At 65.5% G+C, this 22,669-nt stretch overlaps 3 protein-coding genes across 5 annotated transcripts in view; 1 reads left to right on the top strand and 2 right to left on the bottom strand.

Moving 5' to 3' along the window:
- The window catches only part of ARHGEF1 (Rho guanine nucleotide exchange factor 1), a 20,378-nt gene extending 1,458 nt beyond the window's left edge, over positions 1-18,920 (top strand). Inside the window, exons 1-30 of one of the 3 annotated variants that reach the window (XM_051989531.1) lie at positions 159-204; positions 4,499-4,537; positions 4,880-4,957; positions 5,144-5,257; positions 5,802-5,900; positions 6,020-6,062; positions 6,161-6,407; positions 7,049-7,078; positions 7,187-7,286; positions 7,380-7,476; positions 7,569-7,604; positions 7,717-7,851; positions 8,274-8,382; positions 12,121-12,288; positions 12,483-12,628; positions 15,204-15,350; positions 15,561-15,643; positions 15,878-16,003; positions 16,285-16,399; positions 16,625-16,725; positions 16,803-16,880; positions 17,001-17,076; positions 17,144-17,311; positions 17,410-17,497; positions 17,586-17,672; positions 17,767-17,834; positions 17,910-17,999; positions 18,178-18,326; positions 18,411-18,505; positions 18,620-18,920. In XM_051989531.1, coding sequence (XP_051845491.1) covers positions 4,511-4,537; positions 4,880-4,957; positions 5,144-5,257; positions 5,802-5,900; positions 6,020-6,062; positions 6,161-6,407; positions 7,049-7,078; positions 7,187-7,286; positions 7,380-7,476; positions 7,569-7,604; positions 7,717-7,851; positions 8,274-8,382; positions 12,121-12,288; positions 12,483-12,628; positions 15,204-15,350; positions 15,561-15,643; positions 15,878-16,003; positions 16,285-16,399; positions 16,625-16,725; positions 16,803-16,880; positions 17,001-17,076; positions 17,144-17,311; positions 17,410-17,497; positions 17,586-17,672; positions 17,767-17,834; positions 17,910-17,999; positions 18,178-18,326; positions 18,411-18,494 — 2,889 coding nt within the window. In that variant the 5' untranslated portion in view covers positions 159-204; positions 4,499-4,510 and the 3' untranslated portion in view covers positions 18,495-18,505; positions 18,620-18,920. Of the gene's footprint in view, positions 1-158; positions 205-4,498; positions 4,538-4,879; positions 4,958-5,143; positions 5,258-5,801; positions 5,901-6,019; positions 6,063-6,160; positions 6,408-7,048; positions 7,079-7,186; positions 7,287-7,379; positions 7,477-7,568; positions 7,605-7,716; positions 7,852-8,273; positions 8,383-12,120; positions 12,289-12,482; positions 12,629-15,203; positions 15,351-15,560; positions 15,644-15,877; positions 16,004-16,284; positions 16,400-16,624; positions 16,726-16,802; positions 16,881-17,000; positions 17,077-17,143; positions 17,312-17,409; positions 17,498-17,585; positions 17,673-17,766; positions 17,835-17,909; positions 18,000-18,177; positions 18,327-18,410; positions 18,506-18,619 lie in introns of those variants that run through there. The other 2 variants (XM_051989530.1, XM_051989533.1) reach the window with 2 other exon arrangements.
- On the bottom strand, positions 211-2,534 carry LOC127556399 (uncharacterized). The gene is made up of 2 exons (XM_051989534.1): positions 1,894-2,534; positions 211-1,803 (listed from the first exon to the last, which is right to left on the bottom strand). The coding sequence occupies exons 1-2, from the start codon at positions 2,083-2,085 to the stop codon at positions 1,378-1,380; spliced, it is 618 nt and encodes a 205-aa protein (XP_051845494.1). The 5' UTR covers positions 2,086-2,534; the 3' UTR covers positions 211-1,377.
- Positions 18,921-19,416: 496 nt separating the features above from the next.
- Positions 19,417-22,320, bottom strand: ERFL (ETS repressor factor like). The gene is made up of 4 exons (XM_051989535.1): positions 22,139-22,320; positions 21,368-21,551; positions 20,884-21,013; positions 19,417-20,773 (listed from the first exon to the last, which is right to left on the bottom strand). The coding sequence occupies exons 1-4, from the start codon at positions 22,168-22,170 to the stop codon at positions 20,322-20,324; spliced, it is 798 nt and encodes a 265-aa protein (XP_051845495.1). The 5' UTR covers positions 22,171-22,320; the 3' UTR covers positions 19,417-20,321.
- Between the last annotated feature and the right edge of the window lie 349 nt (positions 22,321-22,669).

Here is a 22,669-nt window from a genome sequence, read left to right as displayed (position 1 = left end):
GCGGGGAGCAGTGGAGTTGGGGTTGCGACGCCGGCCGTGGGCGGGCTAGAGAGGGCTAGGCCGGGCCTCCGGGAGGAGTGGAGCTGCGGAGAAAAGACTCCGGGGGGCGGCTAGAGTGGCTCCACCGAGGGAGAGGGAGGGGAGGGGCGGAGAGGGGGCGGGGGCGCCGGGGAGCGGGACGGACGGGACGGAGCTACGGAGCAGGTGAGGGTCCCCCCCAGCCCCGCCCTTTAGGGACCGGGATCCCCCTCAACCGCCGGCCCGATTCTGTAGACACCCCATCCCACATTCCCCTAGACCCTCTGTCCCACCCCGCACACCCTCCCACCTCATATAGACCCCCCTCCTGCAGCCACTGCCCCGCCCTGCACAGTCCCGGACCCCTGGGGACACCCTATCCACGTAGACGTAGACTGTGTAGACACTGCCCCACCCTGCACACTCCCTGGATCCCCCCTCCCCCCTTAATGCATGTAGATCCCTGGATCCTGAAGACATGTCATATCCTGTCCGGGTGCAGACCTCGGGGATTTCTTTCTCCCCATGATGCATGTGGAGCCCTGGACCCCGCAGACACGCGCCGCCCCGCATCCTTGCCGAACCCTGTAAACCCCCCATAGACGCTTGAACTCACTAATCATTGCCCCCACCCTCTACCTACCCCTCGCCCTGTCGCCCCCTCTCTGTGTAATGTGCGCAAGCCATCCTCTCACCCCAGAGACAACCCCCTCTGAACTCTGAACTCGCCTGGCCCTGGATGTCCCGCCTCCAGATGCCCCCCGACATCGCGATACCTCACCCCGGGAACTTGTATAGAAGCCCAGACAATGCGCTCTCCCGAGGACGCCCCGGTCCCCGCACAGCCCCCCTCCCCCTGCGGCACCCCTGGGCGCTAGAGACCCTGGCCCGCCCCGCCCCCTGTGGCACCCCTGGGCGCTAGAGACCCTGGCCCGCCCCGCCCCCTGCTGGGGAAGCCCTCGGTGCCACAGAGCCCAGGCGGACTCTGGCCTCCCTCCTCCCGCGGCCCTGGCTTCCGCCCCGGTAGGGGCCCCGCCGCCCCCTCAGCCTGTCTGTGCGGGCCCATGGGCCCGAGAGCCGGCCTCGGGCGCTTCGCTTCCGCAGCTGTCCTGGGGGCGGGCGCTTGGCCCCCGCGGGAGGGGGAGGGGCGGCAGCGCTGGTGAGGGCACAGGCTAGTCCCGGGCTGTCACTCCCAGTGCGCCCGCCGGTGCCGCCCCCGTTCCTCCCAGTAGTGACCGCTCTGGTCCCGTTACTCCCAGTAGTGACCGCCCCGGTCCCGTTACTCCCAGTAGTGACCGCCCCGGTCCCGTTCCTCCTGTTCCCTCCCACCTAGTCCCACCGTTCCTGGCGCTGCCGCTGCTACTGCGCTGTGGTTACTGTTCCTACTACCGCTAGTCCTGCGGCTCCTCCCGGTACCACCGGCAGTGCACTAGCAGTAGTTACTACCGCTACTGCCCCTGTTACTGCCCCTGTTACTACCATTAGTACTGCCCCTGTTACTACCATTAGCACTAGCCCTGTTACTACCATTAGTACTAGCCCTGTTACTATCATTAGTACTACCCCTGTTACTACCATTAGCACTAGCCCTGTTACTACCATTAGTATTCCTGTTACTACCACTGTTACTACCCCTGTTACTACCCCTAGTACTACTACTACTACCCCTGTTACTACCATCAGTACTAGCCCTGTTACTACCACTGTTACTACCACTGCTACTACCATTAGTACCACCTCTGTTACTACCACTAGTACTACCACTGTTACTACCATTAGTACCACCTCTGTTACTACCATTAGTACTCCTATTACTACCCCTGTTACTACCATCAGAACTACTACTACTGCCCCTGTTACTACCATTAGTACTACCACTGTTACTACCACTAGTACTACCTCTGTTACTACCATTAGTACCACCCCTGTTACTACCCCTGTTACTACCATCAGTACTACTACTACTACTACCCCTGTTACTGCCACTAGCCCCACCACCACACATTCCACACAAACTACAGACACCGACCCCACCGCCCCAAAGCCTCCCTTCTGATCTTCATCCATTTCCCTCTTGGGCAAAGCGCCCTCGCCGACCTTTAAGGAGGGACGGACCCGGCGGCTTTCTCGGGGGGCTCTGGGGGCCGGAGCGGGGGCGGGGAGCGCAGGGAAGGCGGCCCGGGGCCGGCCCCGAGGTGAGGGAGGGACAGTCCAGGTTAAGTCGAGGAGCAGAGGATGGAATGTCAAGGGCCCGGAAGGGCCGAGGACCAGTTCGTCCGGAATGTGGAGAGTGAGGGGGGGCTGGGCTCCCCGAGAGCGGGACTCGCAGCCCGACGGCCCGGGCCGGACACCGGGAGCTACTGCAGGGCCCCGAGCAGGGCGGCTCCGACGGGGCTCGGGGCCCGAGGGACGTTTGGAGACCTGACAAGAGTCGCGTCGAAGCGGCCGGGGCCTTTCGGGCAGAGCTGTGGGTGACGTGGGATTGTCGCTCGGGAGGGGGATGTTGAGCCGTGGGGGCAGAGGTCACTGAGGGAACGCCCCCATGGGCCAGCAGGGGCCGGCGGGGGGTGGCCGGATCCCCAGAGGGTGGTCAGATCCCGGGAGGGTGGCCGGATCCCAGGGGGGTGGCCGGATCCCTGGGGGGGGGGGTGGTCAGATCCCGGGGGGGTGGTCAGATCCCCGGGGAGGTGGTCGGATCCCGGGAGGGTGGTCGGATCCCAGGAGGGTGGTCGGATCCCAGGAGGGTGGTCGGATCCCGGGGGGTGGTCGGATCCCTGGGGGGGTGGCCAGATCCCCGGGGGGGGGGTGGTCAGATCCCTGGAAGGGTGGCCGGATCCCCGGGGGTGGCCGGATCCCTGGGGGGGTGGTCCGCGCTGGCCAAGCTCCGCTGGCGATGGAGCCAGCGAGACTCTGGCTGACTTTGAGGAGCCCTTTCAGCCAAGAGGGCCGCCCTCTCCCTGGGACCCTGAACCCCAACCCCTCAGTAGAAGATGGCCTCGGGAGAACCCCCCAAACCTGCCCTTCGGGCGCCTCCGGCTTCTTAGCCGGCTCCTGGCGTCTGTGAGATTTGGGTCCGCGGTCTCTTTCGCAATCTCAGACGTGTGAAAGTGCGGGGGGAGAAGGGCCCGGGCTGCCGGCCGCACCAGGAAGGGCTCAGGGCCTGCTCCGGGGCTCGTCTCTAACTGGACAAGCCGGGCCCTTTGTCTGTGCTGGGCCCCGCTCCCGAGGCGTCCCCTCGGCCCCCGCAGCGCGTCCCTCGGCTCCCCGAACGGCCCCCCCCCACGTGGCTTCTCCCCCCAGTGCCCCCGGCCCCGCCGAGCCCCCTTCCCCGGCTGGGAAGGGCTGAAGATTCAGGCGTGAGGGACCTTCCCAGTGCTTTGGCCCGGCCTCCCCCCTCCCCCCTGCAGACAGGCCGGAGGGTCCGGCAGCTTCCCGAGCCACTGCGGCCGAGGGTCTCCCCCGGGTCTGGTCCTCTGGCCCCAAAGCCTGCCCCCAACTCCCGGCTCCTAGACTCGTCCTTCTCCCACCCTGGTAGTTCAGGACCCCCCTTTGCTTTGGGCCTAGGAGGCCCAGGCCAGGGGCCAGGAGAAGCTGCGGCTGGAAAGCCCGGGCATAGGGGAGAAGGTTGGGGGTCTGGGGAGGGGGCGGAGGTCCGGCTAACGAGGAGGAGTTGGGGTCACGGTGGGGGAGAAGGCCCAGCTGGGGGGGGGGGGTTGGGCGGAACCGGGCAGGCCCCGGGCGGTGCCAGCTGTTAAAAATAGCTGCTGGGTCAGCAGTCCGGGGCCCCTCCCCTCCCGTTCCCTGGGAGGATGGGGAGCCTGTCCCGCCCTCCGCCCCCCGGGCTCTGCCCCCCTGACACACTGGCCCAAGGCCCACTTGTCCGTGATTAATGTTCCCATTAGACAGACTAATTAACACCACGAGGAGGAGACTTGGGAGTGTGCTGAGGCAGACGGGCAGAGGGGTCCGGGCTGGATGGAGAGTCGGGAGCCGGGCAGGGGGCTCCTGAGACCCTGCCCCTTCCCCCCAGCCAGCCGCGGGGCCCGGACGCCTGGGTTCCCCGTGGGGGGGGCTCGTGGCTTTGGGGGCCCATGTGACTTCCTGTTTCAGGAAGTGGGGCCGGTAGGTGAGGGCGACATCCGGCCCCCAGCCCCGCTCTGCTCAGGGTCCCCTCACCCCCCCAACGCCCCCCCTCTCCTGGGCCCCCCAGCTCCTCTCAGGCCCCAGGTATCGGGGCTGCCGTCCCACCATCCCCTGGGGGCCCCGGCGCCCGGCGCAGCCCGCCCCCAGCTTGGCCAAGGCCCCGGGCCTCTGAAGGGCTCTTTGTGGGCTGGGACAGAGGCTCCATTGAGTGACGGGTGGATGAGGGGAGGCTCTGTTTACTCACCTCCCCACCTGGGCCAGGAATGTGTGAGTAACCCAGGCGTCCGGGCCTCCCAGCCCGGGCCGGGGCCTCACTGTGGCCGCCTCCTTCCCACAGACTCAGCTCGGCATGGAGATGGAAGATGCAGCTCGAGGGGTGAGTCCCGGCTGCTGGGGGGAGCCTGGAGGGTGAGGGGTCAGAGTGCGGGGGGCAGGCCTGGAGGGTGAGGGGTCAGAGTGCGGGGGGCAGGGCCTGGAGGGTGAGGGGTCAGTGCGGGGTGGGGAGCCTAGGCCCTGGAGGGGGAGGGGTCAGAGTGCAGGGGGGGCAGGGCCTGGAGGCCAAGGGCCCGGGGATTTGGGGGATGAAGGGTGGGGGGCCAGAGTTTGAGGGACCCAGGGCCTGGGCACTTGGGGGGAGGGAAAGGGGGGCAGGGGCCAGGGCCCTTCTGGATGGTACAACCGATGGCACCCGCCCTGCCTCCCCGCCGGCTCATTCCAGGCCCCTGGCCCGACCCGGCCGGCCCCAGTCAGCATCATTGGCGCCGAGGACGAGGACTTTGAGAACGAGCTGGAGACGGTGAGCTGGCCCCGGCCCCCGTCCTTCCCTCCCTGCCCTGCGTGTCCCAGGGTCCCCTAAGCTCGGGAGGAGCCGGCAGGCGAGCGAGCCCCGAGGCAGCCGGGAAGGCCGGGCCAGGGAGGGGCGGGGACTGGCTTGGGCCCCCCAGGCCCGGCTGACGGCCTCCGCCCCGTCCCCCGCCCCCAGCACCCGGAGGAGCGGAGCAGCGAGTTCCAGAGCCTGGAGCAGGTGAAGCGCCGCCCGGCCCACCTCATGGCCCTGCTGCAGCACGTGGCTCTGCAGTTTGAGCCGGGACCCCTGGTGAGAGCGGGGGCTCAGAACGGGGCACAGAGCCCCCCCGTGGGGAGACCCAGGCCTGCAGCCGCGGGGGGCGGGGGGGTCTGGAGCCAGATTCAGGATGAGGGCCTGGGCTCCGGCACCGAGCAGGGGCCTCAGCCTGGAGCCAGAGACCCGGGGAGCCGGTCCCCGTCTCCCTCCCCTGGGCGCCGGCTGTCCGGGGGCCTGGGGGGGGCAGAGACGTGGGGATCTAGGATGTGTCCCCATAGCCTGCGGGGCGGGGCCTAGAACATGAGGGTCCCCAAGGCCAGAATTGGGAGAGCTGAGGGGAGGGACCCCCAGAGGGGGAGGGACCCCCAGAGAGGGAGAGAGACCCCCAGAGAGAGAGAGACCCCCAGAGGGGGAGGGACCCCCAGAGAGAGAGACCCCCAGAGAGAGGGGGAGGGACCCCCAGAGGGGCGCCCTGTGGGGCCCAGTACAGAGCAGGAGCCCTGCAGGGAGAAATCCTGTGGGGGGCTGGAGGCAGGAGATGACGTGACCTTTGCTCCCTCCCCCCCTCTCCCCCCAGCTGTGCTGTCTCCACGCTGACATGCTGGCCGCACTGGGCCCCAAGGAGGCTAAGAAGGGCTTTCTGGATTTCTACCACAACTTCCTGGAGAAGACAGCGGTGAGGAAGCCCCCCTTCCCCCCTGCTAATCCTGGCTCCCCTCCCCCCACCAGTGAGGAAGCCCCTTCCCCACATCCTCCTGCCCCCTCCCTCCCCTCACGAGGCTTCTCCTTCGGCAGGTCCTGCGCGTGCCCGTGCCCCCCTCAGTGTCCTTTGAGCTCGGTAAGTTAGGGCAGGAGGCAGACAGGGCTGGCTGGGCCCGGGGCCTGGGATGGGGGGCCCACCCCCGCGGCCCCCCACCCATCCCGCCCTTTCCACAGACCGCACGCGCCCAGAACTGCTCCCCGAGGAGACGCAGCGACGCTTCCTGCAGGAGGTGGTCCGGGCCCAGCAGAACGCCGTCTCCCGGCAGCTGGAGGACTTCCGGTCCAAGCGGCTCATGGGGATGACCCCCGGGGAGCCGGATCTGTCCCAGCTGGAGGCTTGGGCGGTCCGCGACCGTGTCAGCTTCGAGGGCCGGGAGCGCCTCGTGGCGGAGAGGCTGCTGAACCGACTGGAGGATATGCAGTGAGTGACCCTGAGCCGCAGCCCCCCTCCCTCCCTCGTCCCTTCCCTCCTCCCTCCTCCTTTTCTCCCCTCCCTCCTCCCTCCTCCCTCCTTTTCCCCCCTCCCTCCTCCCTCCTTTTCTCCCCTCCCTCCTCCCTCTTCTCCCCTCCCTCCTTTTCTCCCCTCCCTCCTCCCTCCTTTTCTCCCCCCCTCCTCTCTCCTTTTCTCCTCTCCCTCCCTCTTCTCCCCTCCCTCCTCCCTCCTTTTCCCCCCTCCCTCCTCCCTCCTTTTCTCCCCTCCCTCCTTTTCCCCCCTCCCTCCTCCCTCCTCCTCCCTCCTCCCTCCTCCCTCCTTTTCCCCCCCTCCTCCCTCCTTTTCTCCTCTCCCTCCTCCCTCCTTTTCTCCCCCCCTCCTCCCTAATGCCTTCCTCTCCCTCCCTCCTCCTTTTCTCCCCCCCTCCTCTCTCCTTTTCTCCTCTCCCTCCCTCTTCTCCCCTCCCTCTTCCCTCCTTTTCTCCCCTCCCTCCTCCCTCCTTTTCTCCCCTCCCTCCTCCCTCCTTTTCCCCTCCCCCCTCCCTCCTGCCCCCCTCTCCCTGCGGGGGTTGCATGGGGTGGAAGGGCCAGGCAGGACTGACCGGCCTTTCCCCGACCCTCTCCCCACAGCCCGACCATCTCCACGGATGAGGAAAAGAGGTGATGCTGGAGGCCAGGGGCCGGGGAGTGGGGGAGGGGCTCGGGGTTTCTGGGCCCCCGGGGCCGTGGGGAGGGGCCGGGCCCGGCTCACTGCGTGCCCCCCACCAGCGTGGCGATCGTGAGCGCCATCAGCGCCTACATGCGCTACCTCGGCGTCCGGACCAAGAGCAGCGACAAGAAGGCCCGCGGGAACTTCTTCCGGAAAAAGGTGCCTCCCCCTCCCCCTCCCCGCCACTCCCCCTCCCCGGGCCGGTTTGGGGCTCCGAGGGTGCTGACCACCCTGACGGCCCCTCCCCCACAGATGTCTGGGAACCGCCGGGCGGACGACCCCCCCAAGACCAAGAAGGGGCTCAGCATCATCCTGGACGCGGCTCGACGGAACTGGGGAGAGACGCAGGGTGAGCTCAGGCCCCGGCCCCGCCTCGCCCCCCGTTGTGTTGGGGTGGGAATGGCCTCGCCCCCACCTCACGGCTCCTCTCGTTCGTTGCAGGTCCTGACTCCCGACACCCTAAAGCTGAGAGCGACGGTAACGGCGCTGAGAGCGGGCTCCCCCGCTGGGGGTCAGGGTCCCAGGGAGGGGCTGCGGGTTCCCGAGGAGGGGGGGCTCAGAGGGCCCTGATGCCTGCCCCTCCCCCCAGGAGAGAAGCCAGGGCTTCCTGAGCGGAAGGTCAGCCACGTGACCCCCCCACGGGGGGTGGTCGGGCCCCCCGGGCCGGAAGCCCCTGGTGTTGCTGTGCATCCCCCTCCGGGGGAGAGCCCGGACAAGGAGCCAGGTGAGAAAAGGGTCGGGGGGAGGAGGTGGGGCAGAGACGGGGTTCTCCAGAGTGGGGGAGGGGCCGTTCTGGAGGTCTTCCATTGTAAGTCTGGGGTCCTGCAGGCTCCAGGTCTCAGGTTCTCGGCCCCCTCGGGGCCCTGCCCTTCCCCACCCAGCCCGCTCCAGATTGGGAGGGGGAGGGGCCCCTCCTCGGGCTTCAGGCTCGCCCTTTGCCCCTGGGCCTGAGCTGGGGCTCCCTCTCTCCGAGCGAGGTCCTCGCGGCCCCCCAGACTCCCCGCGGCTGCCCTCTGCCCGGGCCGGGCTGCGGCCTCTGGGAGCCTCAGGCTCCTCCGCACCCGGCCCGGCTCCTTCCTGGGCTTGGGCCTCCCGCGGGCCGTCGGGGCTCTTGAGGCCGTGAGTCCTCGTCTTCTCTCTCCCCAGGTACTGACCCACCCTCAGAAGTGGGGGACCCACCCCCCCAAGGCCCATCCAGCTCAGAGCCCCTCATCCTCCCAGAGAGCAGCGCGGAGGACGGGGCCGACACGGAGAGGTAGGGAGGGGGCCGGGCCCGGTGGGGAGGGGGCGTCCGCCTGGGGCTGGGGAGCCGCTCTGCTCGCCCGCCCGCCTGCTCCGCGCCCGCCTGCTGCCTCTGCCCCTCAAGTCCCATCTCTCCGTGGTGAACAAGGCCAGGATCGCGCCCCTTACCCGCTCTTGACCTCAGGCAGGTCGAGGCCCCGGAGCCTTCAGTTACGGCTGCTGTCGCAGAAGGGTCTGGGGTCCCCGGCACTGACTCCTGAAGCCCTCAATGCCCCAGGGCTGGAGGCCAGACCGGCCCAGGGCTCAGAGCCGCAGGGAGGGGCCTGGAGGAGGGGAGGCAGATGGGGGCAGAATCCCCCTGAACCCCACCCCCACCGCGGCCAGGCAGACGGCCCCGCCTCACAGGACTGGGCGGCGCTGCCCTCCCGGCCCTTCCAGGCTTCCCGGACATGCTCGGGCTGTGTGACCTTGGGCCGGACCCTTCCCCTCCTCGCTGGGCCTCAGCTGTGCCCTGTGCCAGCAGAGAGGGTCGGACCAGATGACCTCTAAGCACTCCCCCTTTCCTCTTTCTCTTTCCTCCTTCCTTTCTCCCTTCTTCTTCACCCTCCTCCCTTCTCTTCTCCCTCCTCTTTTTTCTGTTCCTTCTTCTTCTTCCTCCTTACTTCTCTTCTCCCTCCTCCCTTCTCTTCTCCCTCCTCTTTTTTCTGTTCCTTCTTCTTCTCCCTCCTTACTTCTCTTCTCCCTCCTCCCTTCTCTTCTCCCTCCTCTTTTTTCTGTTCCTTCTTCTTCTCCCTCCTCCCTTCTCTTCCCCCTCCTCCCTTCTCTTCTCCCTCCTCCCTTCTCTTCTCCCTCCTCTTTTTTCTGTTCCTTCTTCTTCTCCCTCCTCCCTTCTCTTCCCCCTCCTCCCTTCTCTTCTCCCTCCTCCCTTCTCTTCACTCTCCTCCCTTCTCTTCTCCCTCCTCTTTTTTCTGTTCCTTCTTCTCCCTCCTCCCTTCTCTTCTCCCTCCTCCTTTCTCTTTTCTCTTTTCCTTCCTCTTTTCCCTCCTCCCTCCTCTTCTCCTACCTCCTTTCTCTTCTCCCTCCACCTTTCTCTCTCCCCCTTTCACCGCACTCAGCTCCTGCCTCCCTGCAGTGTTACCCCCACCCTGCTACCTGCCACCCCGGGGGCCTCGCCCCCCCTCATGGTTGGGGGGGACGGGCACTGCCCCCAGCCTGTCCTCGTGCTGCTGCTTTGGGAGACCTGGGGGGTGGGCCCATCTGGGGCACCTCTGACCCTGAACCTGCTCTCTCCCCAGAAAGTGGAAGAGGTGGGTGACTGGGCCCTGGGCTGGGGGAAGGGGTCTATCCCTCTCCCCCATATCTTCCCGGCCTCCTTCCCCCTCCCCATGACCGCCCCACCTTCCTACCTTTGCAGGGGGATCAGCCCCCCCGGAACAGCTAAGTATCTGGTGCCCCCTCTCAGGCTCTCTGAAGCCTGCCCCCTGCCCCGCTTCCCTTTCCCCTCCGAAGGGCAGGGGTGGGACACCTAGAACCCGGTGTGGTCCAGGGGGACCTCGGGCTCCTGCTTCCTCTCCTCCCCCGGGCCCTCTCCCTCCCCCAGTCTCCCCCAGCTGAGGAGCATGGCCTGGAGTGCTGATTCTGTCTTTTCTCCATTGCATGTTCTCTCCCCTCTTCTCCGGCCCCCTTGTCACTCTCTCCCCTGCCTCATTCTCTCTCCTGGCTTCTTCCCCTTGCCTCATGTCCATTCCCATTCTTCGTCTCTGTCCTGCTCGGTCCTGGTCTCTGTCTCCCTCGGCCTCTGTCTCCCTCGGCCTCCGTCCTGCTCGGTCCTGGTCTCTGTCTCCCTCGGTCTCTGTCCTGCTCGGTCCTGGTCTCTGTCTCCCTCGGCCTCTGTCTCCCTCGGCCTCCATCCTGCTCGGTCCTGATCTCTGTCTCCCTCGGTCTCTGTCCTGCTCGGTCCTGATCTCTGTCTCTCTCGGTCTCTGTCCTGGTCTCTGTCTCCCTTGGTCTCTGTCCTGCTCGGTCCTGATCTCTGTCTCCCTTGGTCTCTGTCCTGCTCGGTCCTGATCTCTGTCTCCCTCGGTCTCTGTCCTGCTCGGTCCTGGTCTCTGTCTCCCTCGGTCTCTGTCCTGGTCTCTGTCTCTCTCGTCTCTGTCCTGGTCTCTGTCCTGCTCGGTCCTGATCTCTGTCTCCCTCGGTCTCTGTCCTGCTCGGTCCTGATCTCTGTCTCTCTCGGTCTCTGTCCTGGTCTCTGTCTCCCTCGGTCTCTGTCCTGCTCGGTCCTGGTCTCTGTCTCCCTCGGTCTCTGTCCTGGTCTCTGTCTCCCTCGGTCTCTGTCCTGCTCGGTCCTGATCTCTGTCTCCCTCGGTCTCTGTCCTGCTCGGTCCTGATCTCTGTCTCCCTCGGTCTCTGTCCTGCTCGGTCCTGATCTCTGTCTCCCTCGGTCTCTGTCCTGCTCGGTCCTGATCTCTGTCTCTCTCGGTCTCTGTCCTGGTCTCTGTCTCCCTTGGTCTCTGTCCTGCTCGGTCCTGATCTCTGTCTCCCTTGGTCTCTGTCCTGCTCGGTCCTGGTCTATGACTCCCTTGGTCTGTGTCCTGGTCTATGACTCCCTTGGTCTGTGTCCTGGTCTCTGTCTCCCTCGTCTCTGTCCTGCTCGGTCCTGATCTCTGTCTCTCTCGGTCTCTGTCCTGGTCTCTGTCTCCCTCGGTCTCTGTCCTGCTCGGTCCTGGTCTCTGTCTCCCTCGGTCTCTGTCCTGGTCTCTGTCTCCCTCGGTCTCTGTCCTGCTCGGTCCTGATCTCTGTCTCCCTCGGTCTCTGTCCTGCTCGGTCCTGATCTCTGTCTCTCTCGGTCTCTGTCCTGGTCTCTGTCTCCCTTGGTCTCTGTCCTGCTCGGTCCTGATCTCTGTCTCCCTTGGTCTCTGTCTCCCTTGGTCTCTGTCCTGCTCGGTCCTGATCTCTGTCTCCCTCGGTCTCTGTCCTGCTCGGTCCTGGTCTCTGTCTCCCTCGGTCTCTGTCCTGCTCGGTCCTGATCTCTGTCTCCCTCGGTCTCTGTCCTGCTCGGTCCTGATCTCTGTCTCTCTCGGTCTCTGTCCTGGTCTCTGTCTCCCTTGGTCTCTGTCCTGCTCGGTCCTGATCTCTGTCTCCCTTGGTCTCTGTCCTGCTCGGTCCTGGTCTATGACTCCCTTGGTCTGTGTCCTGGTCTATGACTCCCTTGGTCTGTGTCCTGGTCTCTGTCTCCCTCGGTCTCTGTCCTGCTCGGTCCTGATCTCTGTCTCTCTCGGTCTCTGTCCTGGTCTCTGTCTCCCTCGGTCTCTGTCCTGCTCGGTCCTGGTCTCTGTCTCCCTCGGTCTCTGTCCTGGTCTCTGTCTCCCTCGGTCTCTGTCCTGCTCGGTCCTGATCTCTGTCTCCCTCGGTCTCTGTCCTGCTCGGTCCTGATCTCTGTCTCTCTCGGTCTCTGTCCTGGTCTCTGTCTCCCTTGGTCTCTGTCCTGCTCGGTCCTGATCTCTGTCTCCCTTGGTCTCTGTCCTGCTCGGTCCTGGTCTATGACTCCCTTGGTCTGTGTCCTGGTCTCTGTCTCCCTCGGTCTCTGTCCTGCTCGGTCCTGATCTCTGTCTCCCTCGGTCTCTGTCCTGCTCGGTCCTGGTCTATGACTCCCTTGGTCTCTGTCCTGGTCTCTGTCTCCCTCGGTCTCTGTCCTGGTTGTCTCGGTCTCCCCCTCCCCCCCACTGTCTCTCATTCACCCGGGGCCCAGACTTTCTGGGAGACTGGGGCGTTCCGAGAGCCTTCGGGTGACTGACCGGCGCCGGCCCTCCCGGGGCAGCCTCGGGGGCAAGGGCCGAGCGGGGGGCCGCTCCCGAAGTGACGTGGACACAGACCCTGGCTCTGCCGCGGCGGCCCTTGGCTCCGCCCGACGTGCTACGTATGTCATCCTTTCCCCCCCTCCCCCGGACAAGCAGGAGAACGGAGCGGGCCCCGGTCACAGAGCCCGAGGGGGCGGGTGGTCTTGCCGGGGTGGGGGCGGGGGGAGGGGGGACAGGCCTTGAAGTGAGGGATAGCTGTGTTGACTGCCAGCTAAAGGGTTTGCAGGGGACTGACCAGCAGCCTCCCTCACAGCCCCGAGCCAGGTGATGAAGGGGAGCCGGGTCGTGCCGGGCCCGAGCTCGAGCCCGAGGAGCCGCCGGGCTGGCGGGAGCTGGTCCCCCCTGATACCTTGAATGGGATGCACAAGAACCAAGTGAAGCGGCAAGAAGTGATCAGCGGTGAGTTCCCTTCTGCCCTCTCTCGTGACCCCCAAGGGTGTCCATGGTCTTCACAGGGTTTTCCTCTTGGAAGCAGCCATCTCCAGACATGATTAACTGTCTACCTTGGAGTCCCCGGTCCCCATGGCCCTGGGTGTCCTTCCCTCTGTCTTTTAGGATTTTTGCCCCGAGTCCTCCATCTTCAGACAGTCCCACCTGCATCCCTGCATCCCTCTGGAAACTTTCTGTCCCCATCTCATTGTCCATATCTTACTGTCCACAAGCCCGTCTGCATCCTCCGGTCCTCCGGAAACCTCCCTCCGGGCCCCCTGACTTCCCCCTCCGCCCTCCCCCACACACGGCGATTTTCCCAAGACGGGGCTAACCATGTCCCTGCCCTCCAAGTGGGGGGGGCAGATCTCACTCAGACCTCGGAACCTGCGCCCCGGGAAGCTCGCTTCCTTTTCACTTTTCTCACTGTAAAATAGGAAGAGTAATAATGGCGCCCGCCTTCCAGGGGCGCGAGGAGATAAAAGGGAAGTGTTCGGGAAGCGCTCGGCCGCGGAAACGCCAGAGCCCTCGCCAGGCCGGCGCCCGCCGGCGTCCCCCCCCCCCCATGTGTGTGCCAGTGTGAGACGTGTCCACGATGACGCAGACTTATGTTTTTGTGTGGTTTGAATTTCCTGGTGGGTTGTAAGGCTCTTGAGGGCAGGAACTGTTCCATTTTTATTTTTTTCTGCACCTAGTCCAGGGCCTAGCACGCTAGGAAGTACTTGGGGATGGCTTGACTGACCATTGGTGGATGTATCACCGGCGGCCCCTAGGTGGCGCAGTAGACACAGTACCGCTCTTCCTGACTTCACATGTGGCCTCAGTAACTTACTAGCCTTGTGACCCTAAGCAAGTCACGTGACCCCGCCTGTCTCACTTTCCTGATCTGGAAAATGAGCTGGAGAAAGAAATGGCATTCCAATATCTGTGCCAAAAAAACCCAAATGGTAGCACGGAGAGCAGGACGCAATTGAATTAACTGTACCAAAAAACACAGTCCTACTGTGTGTCAGGCACTGTGCTAAGCTCTTTGGTAGCATGGAGAGCAGGATGCAATTGAATTAACTGTACCAAAAAACACAGTCCTACTGTGTGTCAGCATTCTGGTAAGCACTTTGGTAACACAGAGAGCAGGACGCAATTGAATTAACTGTACCAAAAAACACAGTCCTACTGTGTGTCAGGCACTGTGCTAAGCTCTTTGGTAGCATGGAGAGCAGGATGCAATTGAATTAACTGTACCAAAAAACACAGTCCTACTGTGTGTCAGGCACTGTGCTAAGCTCTTTGGTAGCATGGAGAGCAGGATGCAATTGAATTAACTGTACCAAAAAACACAGTCCTACTGTGTGTCAGGCATTCTGGTAAGCACTTTGGTAACACAGAGAGCAGGATGCGATTGAATTAACTGTACCAAAAAACACAGTCCTACTGTGTGTCAGGCACTGTGCTAAGCTCTTTGGTAGCACGGAGAGCAGGACGCGACTGAACCACTGTACCAAAAAACACAGTCCTACTGTGTGTCAGGCACTGTGCTAAGCTCTTTGGTAGCACGAGAGCAGGACGCGACTGAACCACTGTACCAAAAAACACAGTCCTACTGTGTGTCGGGCACTGTGCTAAGCTCTTTGGTAGCACGGAGAGCAGGACGCGACTGAACCACTGTACCAAAAAACACAGTCCTACTGTGTGTCGGGCACTGTGCTAAGCTCTTTGGTAGCACGGAGAGCAGGACGCGATTGAACCACTGTACCAAAAAACACAGTCCTACTGTGTGTCAGGCACTGTGCTAAGCTCTTTGGTAGCACGGAGAGCAGGACGCGATTGAATTAACTGTACCAAAAAACACAGTCCTACTGTGTGTCAGGCACTGTGCTAAGCTCTTTGGTAGCACGGAGAGCAGGACGCGATTGAATTAACTGTACCAAAAAACACAGTCCTACTGTGTGTCAGGCATTCTGGTAAGCACTTTGTTAACACAGAGAGCAGGATGCGATTGAATTAACTGTACCAAAAAACACAGTCCTACTGTGTGTCAGGCACTGTGCTAAGCTCTTTGGTAGCATGGAGAGCAGGACGCGACTGAACCACTGTACCAAAAAACACAGTCCTACTGTGTGTCAGGCACTGTGCTAAGCTCTTTGGTAGCACGGAGAGCAGGACGCGATTGAATTAACTGTATCAAAAAACACAGTCCTACTGTGTGTCAGGCACTGTGGTAAGCACTTTGGTAACAGAGAGCAGGACGCGATTGAATTAACTGTACCAAAAAACACAGTCCTACTGTGTGTCAGGCAGTGTGCTAAGCACTTTAAAACTATTAAGCATTATGATTATTAATGTTACAATAAATGCAAGGGCAAGAAAACCCCGCAAGGGGTCATGAAGCGCCGCGCCCAGCCGACCTTTTGGCCCTGGTGACCAGCGCCCCCCTTGCCCAGTGACCCTGCCTGCTCCCCGTGACGGGTGGCCGGGAAGCCTTCCCGTGCTCTCCACACCCAGGCAGGACGAGGCCCGGGGCCCTGACCGCCCCTCTGCCCTGCAGAGTTGCTGGTGACCGAGGCGGCCCATGTGCGGATGCTCCGGGTCCTCCACGACTTCTTCTACCAGCCCATGGCTGACGGGGGCTTCTTCGCGATGGACGAGCTGCAGAACATCTTCCCCAGCCTGGATGAGCTGATCGACGTGCACTGTGAGCGGGTTCGCCCCCAGGGGCCTCCCCCCCTCGCCTCCTCCCTTCCCGCCCCTCCTGCTGCATTTCCTTTGCACTCAGAGGGACCCAGCCCCCACCCAGGGTCCCTGAGTGTCGCTCCCCCCCCCCCCCCCCGGCCCATCCACCAAGTTACCTGCCCAGCCCCTGGGGTTTCGGGGCCTCGTGACCAAGACCTCCCTGTGCCCCCAGCTCTGTTCCTGGAGAGCCTGATGAAGCTGCGGCAGGAGAGCGGCTACGTCATCGAGGAGATCGGGGACGTGCTGCTAGCCAGGGTGAGTGCCCCAGCCCTGCCCCCCCGGGGCCCCTCTCCTGGCACCCCGGCACCACCTGCCGGGCCGTGGGACCCCCATGGAGGGGGTGTCCTGATTCCCAGCCCTGCCCCCCCCGGGGCCCTGCTCCAGTCCTGGTCCCCCTCGCGAGCCAGCTCTTCTCCCCGGGTGCTCCCAGTCCCCCAGCTCTGGGGAGGGTCAGCGAGGCTTCAGGGCACCCCCAATGACTCCCCGCAGTTCGACGGCCCCGAGGGCTCCTGGTTCCAGAAGATCTCCTCCCGATTCTGCAGCCGGCAGTCGTTTGCTCTGGAACAGCTCAAGGCCAAGCAGAGAAAGGAGCCTCGCTTTTGTGCTTTTGTGCAGGTGGGGCCGGGCCTGGGTCCCTGGGGGGCTGGGCTGGGGGGCCGGGCCTGGGTCCCTGGGGGGCAGGGCTGGGGGGGTCGGGCCTGGGTCCCTGGGGAGCAGGGCTTGGGGGGCCGGGCCTGGGTCCCTGGGGGGCAGGGCTGGGGGGCCGGGCCTGGGTCCCTGGGGGGCAGGGCTGGGGGGGTCGGGCCTGGGTCCCTGGGGGGCAGGGCTGGGGGGGCCGGGCCTCCGGGCCCTCTGAGGGGTCAGCGGCGGAACTCGGGCTTGTGCCTCTCCCCCAGGAAGCGGAGAGCCGGCCCCACTGCCGCCGGCTGCAGCTCAAGGACATGATCCCCACGGAGATGCAGCGGCTCACCAAGTACCCCCTGCTCCTGCAGAGCATCTGGCAGAACACAGGTGGGGGGGAGAAGGCAGGGAGCGGGGCCTCTCTCTGGCCCAGTTACTTTGTTCAGAAGGGGAAACTGAGGCTGGGGGGGGCAGGGCCTTGCAGCTCCTGAGTCAGATTCCAGGCCTTGACTTTGCCCGCGCCGCCTCCGTCTCCCTCCCCCCTAGAGGGGGAACCTCTGTGGCGTCCGAGGGAGGGGTGGGGCCCCTCCTGAGGCGTCCCTGCCCCCGTTGCAGAGGAGCCCAAGGAGAAGGCCAAGGTGGAGCAGGCTGCTGAGTGCTGTAAGGAGATTCTGCATCATGTGAACCAGTCTGTGAGAGACATGGAGGACCTGCTGGTGAGGAGGGGAGGGGGCCGGGGGAGGGGGCAGCGTGGGGGGAGGGGCGGCAGGCCAGACGCGCCCTCTGTCTGCAGCGGCTCAAGGACTACCAGCGGCGCCTGGACCTGTCCCAGCTGAGGCAGAGCAACGACCCCATGCTGAGCGAGTTCAAGGTGGGTCTCCTCCTTGCCCCCGCCTCTCCCTGAGAACCCCTGCCAGACTCAGCGGGAGCGGCAGGGCCCCCTCCTGGGGGCCACCCCTCCCCCCTGACCTCAGACCCCTGCCCCCCCCAGAACCTGGACATCACCAAGAAGAAGCTGGTGCACGAGGGACCCCTGACCTGGAGGGTGACCAAGGACAAGGCCGTGGGTGAGTTGGGGGAGGGGGCGGGGGGGCCCGGGGCGCCCGCAGGTCCTGACCGCCCGCCCCCCCCCAGAGGTGCACGTGCTCCTGCTGGACGACCTCCTGCTGCTGCTGCAGCGCCAGGACGAGCGGCTGCTGCTCAAGTCCCACAGCCGGACGCTGACCCCGACGCCCGACGGCAAGACCATGCTGCGGCCCGTGCTGCGCCTGACCTCCGCCATGACCCGGGAGGTGGCCACGGGTGAGCGGGACGGGGCGGGGCCCCAGCGGGGAGGGGGGAGGGGGGCAGGGGGGGAGAGGGCCGGGAGGGCCCGGGGCTGACCTCCCTCCCCCCGACAGACCACAGGGCTTTCTACGTCATCTTCACCTGGGACCAGGAGGCCCACATCTATGAACTGGTGGCCCAGACGGTGTCGGAGAGGAAGCAGTGAGCAGCGGGCGCGGGGGGCCGGGGGGGCCGGAGCCCGCCTCCCTCTCCTCGGGCCCCCCCAACGCCCCATCTTGCTCTGTCCTAGCTGGTGCACCCTCATCACGGACACCGCGGGCTCCCTGAAGATCCCGGCCCCCGTCGGGCGGCCCAAGTCCCGGCCCAGCCCCGTCAGGTGAGAGGCCCCTCCCCGCCCGCCTGCCCCCTCCCCCACTCTTCTGGCTCTGAATTTTTCCGTCTCTCCCCCCATGCTGCGTCTCCTTCCCCAGTGCCAGGGAGCCTCTGATCAGCAGCTCCGAGAACGGGAACAGCAGCCGGGAGCCCCCCCACGTGGAAGGTAAGGGAGATGGGGGCGGGGGGGGCGTGGGCCGGGGCCAAAGGGCAGCACTCTGAGCCCCCTCCCTGCCCGCAGCCGGCCGCTGTGAGCGCATCCTGAGTGACCTGCTGCCCTTCTCCTGCCCGGGCCCCGAGGGCCAGCTCGCGGCCTCTGCCCTCCGAGAAGGTGAGCCTGGGGCCCCTATCCCCTTCCCCCCAAGCCACCTTTCCCCGGGTCCTGCCCCCCCATCCTGAATGTCCGGCCCCCACTTCCCCTGCTCCTGGGCCCCGGGTCCTGCTCCCCCCCATCCTGAATGTCCGGCCCCCATCCTGCTGCTCCTGACCCCCCTCTCTCTGCCTCTCAGTTCTTTCCCTTAAGCAAATCCTGCTCCCGGCAGAGGAGGAAAACGGGCCAGCCCCGGGCCCCGAGAGCGAGGGGGCGCCGGGGGCCGCCCAGGCCCAGGAGCTGCGAGAGAGGCTTCTCAACTTGGAAGACACCATCAAGAGGCTGGAGGTGAGTGACGGCCCGGTGGGGGGGGCGGGGGGGGCGGGGGGAGGAAGGGCCCCCCCCTCATGGCGCTCCCTCCCCCATCCTCAGGAAGTCGAGGAAGAGTTCTGTCGGCTGAGACTCATCATATCCCAGCTCAATGGGGCCAGCCCCAGCCAGGCCGGCTGCTCCTGAGGGCCCGGCAGGTGAGCCCCCGCGGGGGAGACTGCCTCAGATGGGGGGCGCGGGGGCACGGAGGAGCAGGAGCAAGGGCCGGTCCCTGCCTCCCTGGGCTCACCGAGGCTTCCTGCCCCCCCCAGGCCCTCTCCAAGGGAGGACCCAGGAAGGGAAAGGGGGCGCTGTCGGGAGCTCCCCCGGCCGGATCAGCCACTGCCTACGTCTGCAGAGAGGGGGCGGGGCCCCGCGAGGTCCCCCCAGGAGGGCTCCCCGTCCCTGGCCGGCTCCAGTCTGCTGCCCCGTGGGGGACCTCAGGGCTCGATTCCAGCCCCCCTTGGCCGGCCCGCCGTCAGTATTGTGCCCGGGCGGCTTCTCCAGTGCCTTACCTGTTATGCCGCGTTTTATATCTGAGGTTTATTTTTAATATATATATGTGTATATGGATGCACGGCCGTGTGATGGAGCGCCACTTTCCCCTGTGACCCCTGGATGCCAGGGGCACCCCCCCCTGTCCTCCGGGCCCTCCATGTCCCGCCCTCCTGAGCCCGGAGGCCCCCGACAGAAGGGGTCACCGAGGCCCCGGCGGGGAGAGCAGGCGCGTGCCAGGGCTCACTGCTGAAGGCTCTGGGATCCTCCACACCCCTTTCCTCCCTGGGGGGGCTGAGGCCGGAGCCAGGCCCTCGTCAACGCTCTGCGGGGGGGGGGGGGGGAACCCCAGGCCTTTAGTCACCATTCTGTGCCCCCCCTCCCAGACCCTGGGTCAGCATCTCCCCGCCCCCCCCAGGCCCTCGGTCACTGCTCTGCGGCCCCCCCCCCCCAGCCCCTCCCTCAGTCTGCCCCGCGGCCCGCAGGTTTTTGGTCACTGCCCCGCCCCCTCGGGCTCTCTGGGCAGTGGCCCCACCCCCAAGCACCATGTGACTTGTGAGTCCTAGTACCAAGATAGGTTTTTCTCCCTTTTTATTTTTGTAATAAACTCTTCCCGTGGTGGGGGGTGAGGGGGGGCGGATTTATTGCTCTGAGCCCCCTGGCCCCGGGGCCGGGGGCGGGGTGGACGGGAAGGAAGCTTCTCCTTCAGAACACAAGCACGTCACGCACTAGGTTGGGGAGAGGGCTCACAAACACGGGGGATGGGCGGGGGGCGGGCACACTATATTGCACTTTGGAAGGGGGGCACAGCTGGGAACTCCTGGGGCCTGGAGGGGGAGCAAGACTGTCAGAGGGGAGTTTGTGGACCGGAGAACCAGAAGGGGCCTTGGAGAAGAGATCCGTCCTCCCCCACCCCCACCGCTGTACACCTGGAGAAACCGAGGCCCTTCCCGGGAGCCAGATTTGCCCCTCCCTTCGGAGGGGAGGGGCGGGGGCTCAGGAGGAGGCTGCGAGTTCCCTGCTGGTCCCTTTTTGTGAGGGGAGACTACTGGCCCTCTCCCTTGGGGGGAGGGGGAGGGGAGGGAGGGAAGAGACCGTGTTCTCCGATTTAGGCCTGGGTGGGGAAGGAGACCCTGACCCCAGGAGAGGCGGGAGGGGTTCAGCGCTGGAAAGGACCTGGGGGCCCCGTTTTGCAGATGAGGAACTGATGGGGGGAGGGACAGGTCCTAAATCTGCGGCCCCTTCCTTCCCCCCCGGAGACCGAGGAGGAATGGCCCCGTCTGGTCTAGCCCGGGGAGAACCCCGCCCCTCTCCGCTGGGGGGGAAGGGCAGTGAGGAGGCAGCTCCCCGGGGCTCGGGAAGGACGGGCCGTTCCTTGGCCCCGGGAGGGGGAGTGAGCTTTGAGGGAGACCCTGGGGGTACCGCGTCCCCTTTTGTTGGGGGAGGCAGGGTTCCCAATGCCGCCAATCCCCTGGCCCCTCAGCTCCCGGCCCCGCCTCGGCCTCCCTGACTCTCGGGGGGCCCTGGAACGCCGTCGTCGCCCTCGCTGTCCGAGCTGCAGCCGCTGACGTCGGTCACCTCCAGCTCGGAGTCGCTTTCCTCCTTGGGCCCCAGAGAGGGGACCTCGGGAACCCCCGGCCCGGGCAGGGTCAGACGGGCGCCCGGGGCCAGGCTTGTGCGCTGGGACCCCGTTCCGTCACCAGCGGGGCCGGCCAGGAGGGGCGTTGTGGCGGGGCCCCCTCCCCCAGGCCCCGTGGGCAGCTGGCCCAAGGATCCCGCCAGGGGGTTGGGGTAGAAATGCGGGGGGTACAGGGAGGCGGGCAGCTTGGGGAAGGGGCTCGCCAGGTAGGGGTTAAAGTTCCAGGGATATTCAGGGAAGGTGCGGCCGTAGGGGCTCAGGAGGGCCGGGGGTTTCGAGTAGCCGGCAGTACCTGGTGCGGAAGGAGAACGGAGAGTGGCGGTCAGGGGCCCCCCAGCCCAGCCCTCGGAGCGTCTCAAAGCCCGGGGGCAGCAGCCCGCCCTCCCTACCCCGGAGTCTCACCAGAGCCCAGGAAGGGAAACGGGCCGTCCAGCCGCAGCTTGTCCGCGTCCGGGGCGGAGAGGTGCTGAGCGAACAGCGGGGTTCTGCTCCCCGGCTCCAGGCGGGGCGTGGAGAACAGGGTCTGTAACGTCTGAGGACGGCAGCGGAAATGAGGACTACGCCGGCCCCTTGGTGCCGGGACCCGGCGTCCCCCCTCAGATATGCTGACCCCCAGCCCTCCGGAGCCCAAGCCTCTGGGTCCCTCCCCACCCGAGGCGCAGATAGCTTGTTCCCAGGTCCCTGGCGTCCTCCTGGGCTCCCCCAACCAGGGACCCCAACGTCCTGTCCTTCTGTCCCTCACCCCGGAAGTCCATTCTTCCTTTGCGGCTCAGGAGTCGTCCCCGGGACCGGGTGTCGAGTCCTACTTCCTTGGGGGGCTCCATAATCCCGACGCCCCCCACCCTTGCCCCTTCCGGGACCCGGGCCTCCCGCTCGGCCGGCTCACCTCGGGGGTGAGGGGAGGGCCGTCGGGCCCCGCCGCCCCTCCAAAGGGCCCCGGGGCGAGCAGCAGAGGCGCCGCCGCCATGTCCAGCAGGGGGTAGTTGACCAGCACGACTTTGCTGAAGTTGAACTTGTAGGTGAACCTCTTGCCTTTGGTCTTGTGGAGGATGCGCTTGTTGTAGTAATACCTGGGAAGGGAAGCACGCGGTCGCCGGCGCCCCCGACAAACGGTGGGGGGAGGGGGCGCTTCCTCCGGACTCCCCCTCCCCCCTCCCACAGAGCCTCGGCTCGGGATCACGCCGCTGGGCGGGGCAGCTGCCGGGGCAAGAGTATTGTGGGCGGGATAGATTGGGAGCAAGCACCCGCCCCCTCCTCAGGGAGGGGCCCTGAACACCTCGTCCTAGGGACCCAGGAGTCCCGGTCTTCCCATTTCCATCCTTTCTGAGAACTTGGCATCCTGTCAGGGAGCGGGTATCCTGGATCCTCCCCCTCCTATGCTCCTCCCCCCTTGGAGTATTCTTGAAAGGCCCTCAACTCCTTGTCCCCTCAGGGACCCAGGTGTCCTGGATCCTCCCCTTCTACACCCTCCAAGAGTGCTCTGAACCCCCTCCCCAGATACTTCCCCCCTTGGAGTCCCAAACATCCTAAATCCCCCTGCCCTTTTGGGGACATCTTAAACTGAAGCCCGCGCTTGGAGGACTCGGGCACCTGACGTCCCAGCCCCGGCCTCTGAGCCCCGAGGTTCCCGACCCCCACGGCCCCCTCCCCCGCTCACCGCAGGGCCCGGCTCAGCTTGTCGTAGTTCATGTGGGGCTTGCACTTGCGGATGCCCCACAGGCGCGCCACCTCGTCGGGGTCCTTGATGACGAACTCGCCGTAGTCGCCCTGCCAGGCGATGACCCCCTGGTACTCCTCCTTTTGTAGCAGCTCCAGGATGAAGTGCCAGAGCTGGATCTGCCGCGAGCCCGGGGAGGACTCGGGCTTGTAGGCCCAGTCCGGGAAGGCGAAGCCTGGGGAGGAGGGCAGGCTCAGTGCCCCGGTCCCCCGCCCTCCCCCACTCAGGGACCCCGTGTGGCGAACCCCCAGCTTCTCACTCAGGAACCCAGTCCTGAGCTAACCTCTCTACCTGGAGAAACAGGGGTCCTGACTCCCACCTCCTCCACTCGGGGACTCAAGCGGCTTGATCCCCCAACTTCTTTCCACTCAAGGTGTGGGCCTGCACTTCAGGGAAGTGCAAAGTCAAGCCCCCCTTGGGTCCCGGCAGCTCCCGGGAGGGCGTGTCCCTGGCACCGGTGCCTGAGGTTTC

This window comes from Antechinus flavipes, chromosome 3 (genome assembly GCF_016432865.1).
Source record: "Antechinus flavipes isolate AdamAnt ecotype Samford, QLD, Australia chromosome 3, AdamAnt_v2, whole genome shotgun sequence".
Taxonomy (NCBI): domain Eukaryota; kingdom Metazoa; phylum Chordata; class Mammalia; order Dasyuromorphia; family Dasyuridae; genus Antechinus; species Antechinus flavipes.
The sequence above is the reverse complement of the archived record's forward strand: the minus strand, read 5'-3'. Positions and strand labels throughout refer to the sequence as shown.

Bases quoted from the DNA above. Each gene is read 5' to 3' on its own strand.
- LOC127556399 (XM_051989534.1), bottom strand. From the start codon at position 2,085: ATGGATGAAGATCAGAAGGGAGGCTTTGGGGCGGTGGGGTCGGTGTCT. The intron at 1,804-1,893 runs GTAGTACTAATG...GTAGTAACAGAG, and splicing joins TACTAGTGGTAGTAACAGTG to GTGGTACTAATGGTAGTAAC.
- ERFL (XM_051989535.1), bottom strand. From the start codon at position 22,170: ATGAACTACGACAAGCTGAGCCGGGCCCTGCG. The intron at 21,552-22,138 runs GTGAGCGGGGGA...TTCCCTTCCCAG, and splicing joins AAGCTGAGCCGGGCCCTGCG to GTATTACTACAACAAGCGCA. The intron at 21,014-21,367 runs GTGAGCCGGCCG...TGCCGTCCTCAG, and splicing joins GCCCTCCCCTCACCCCCGAG to ACGTTACAGACCCTGTTCTC.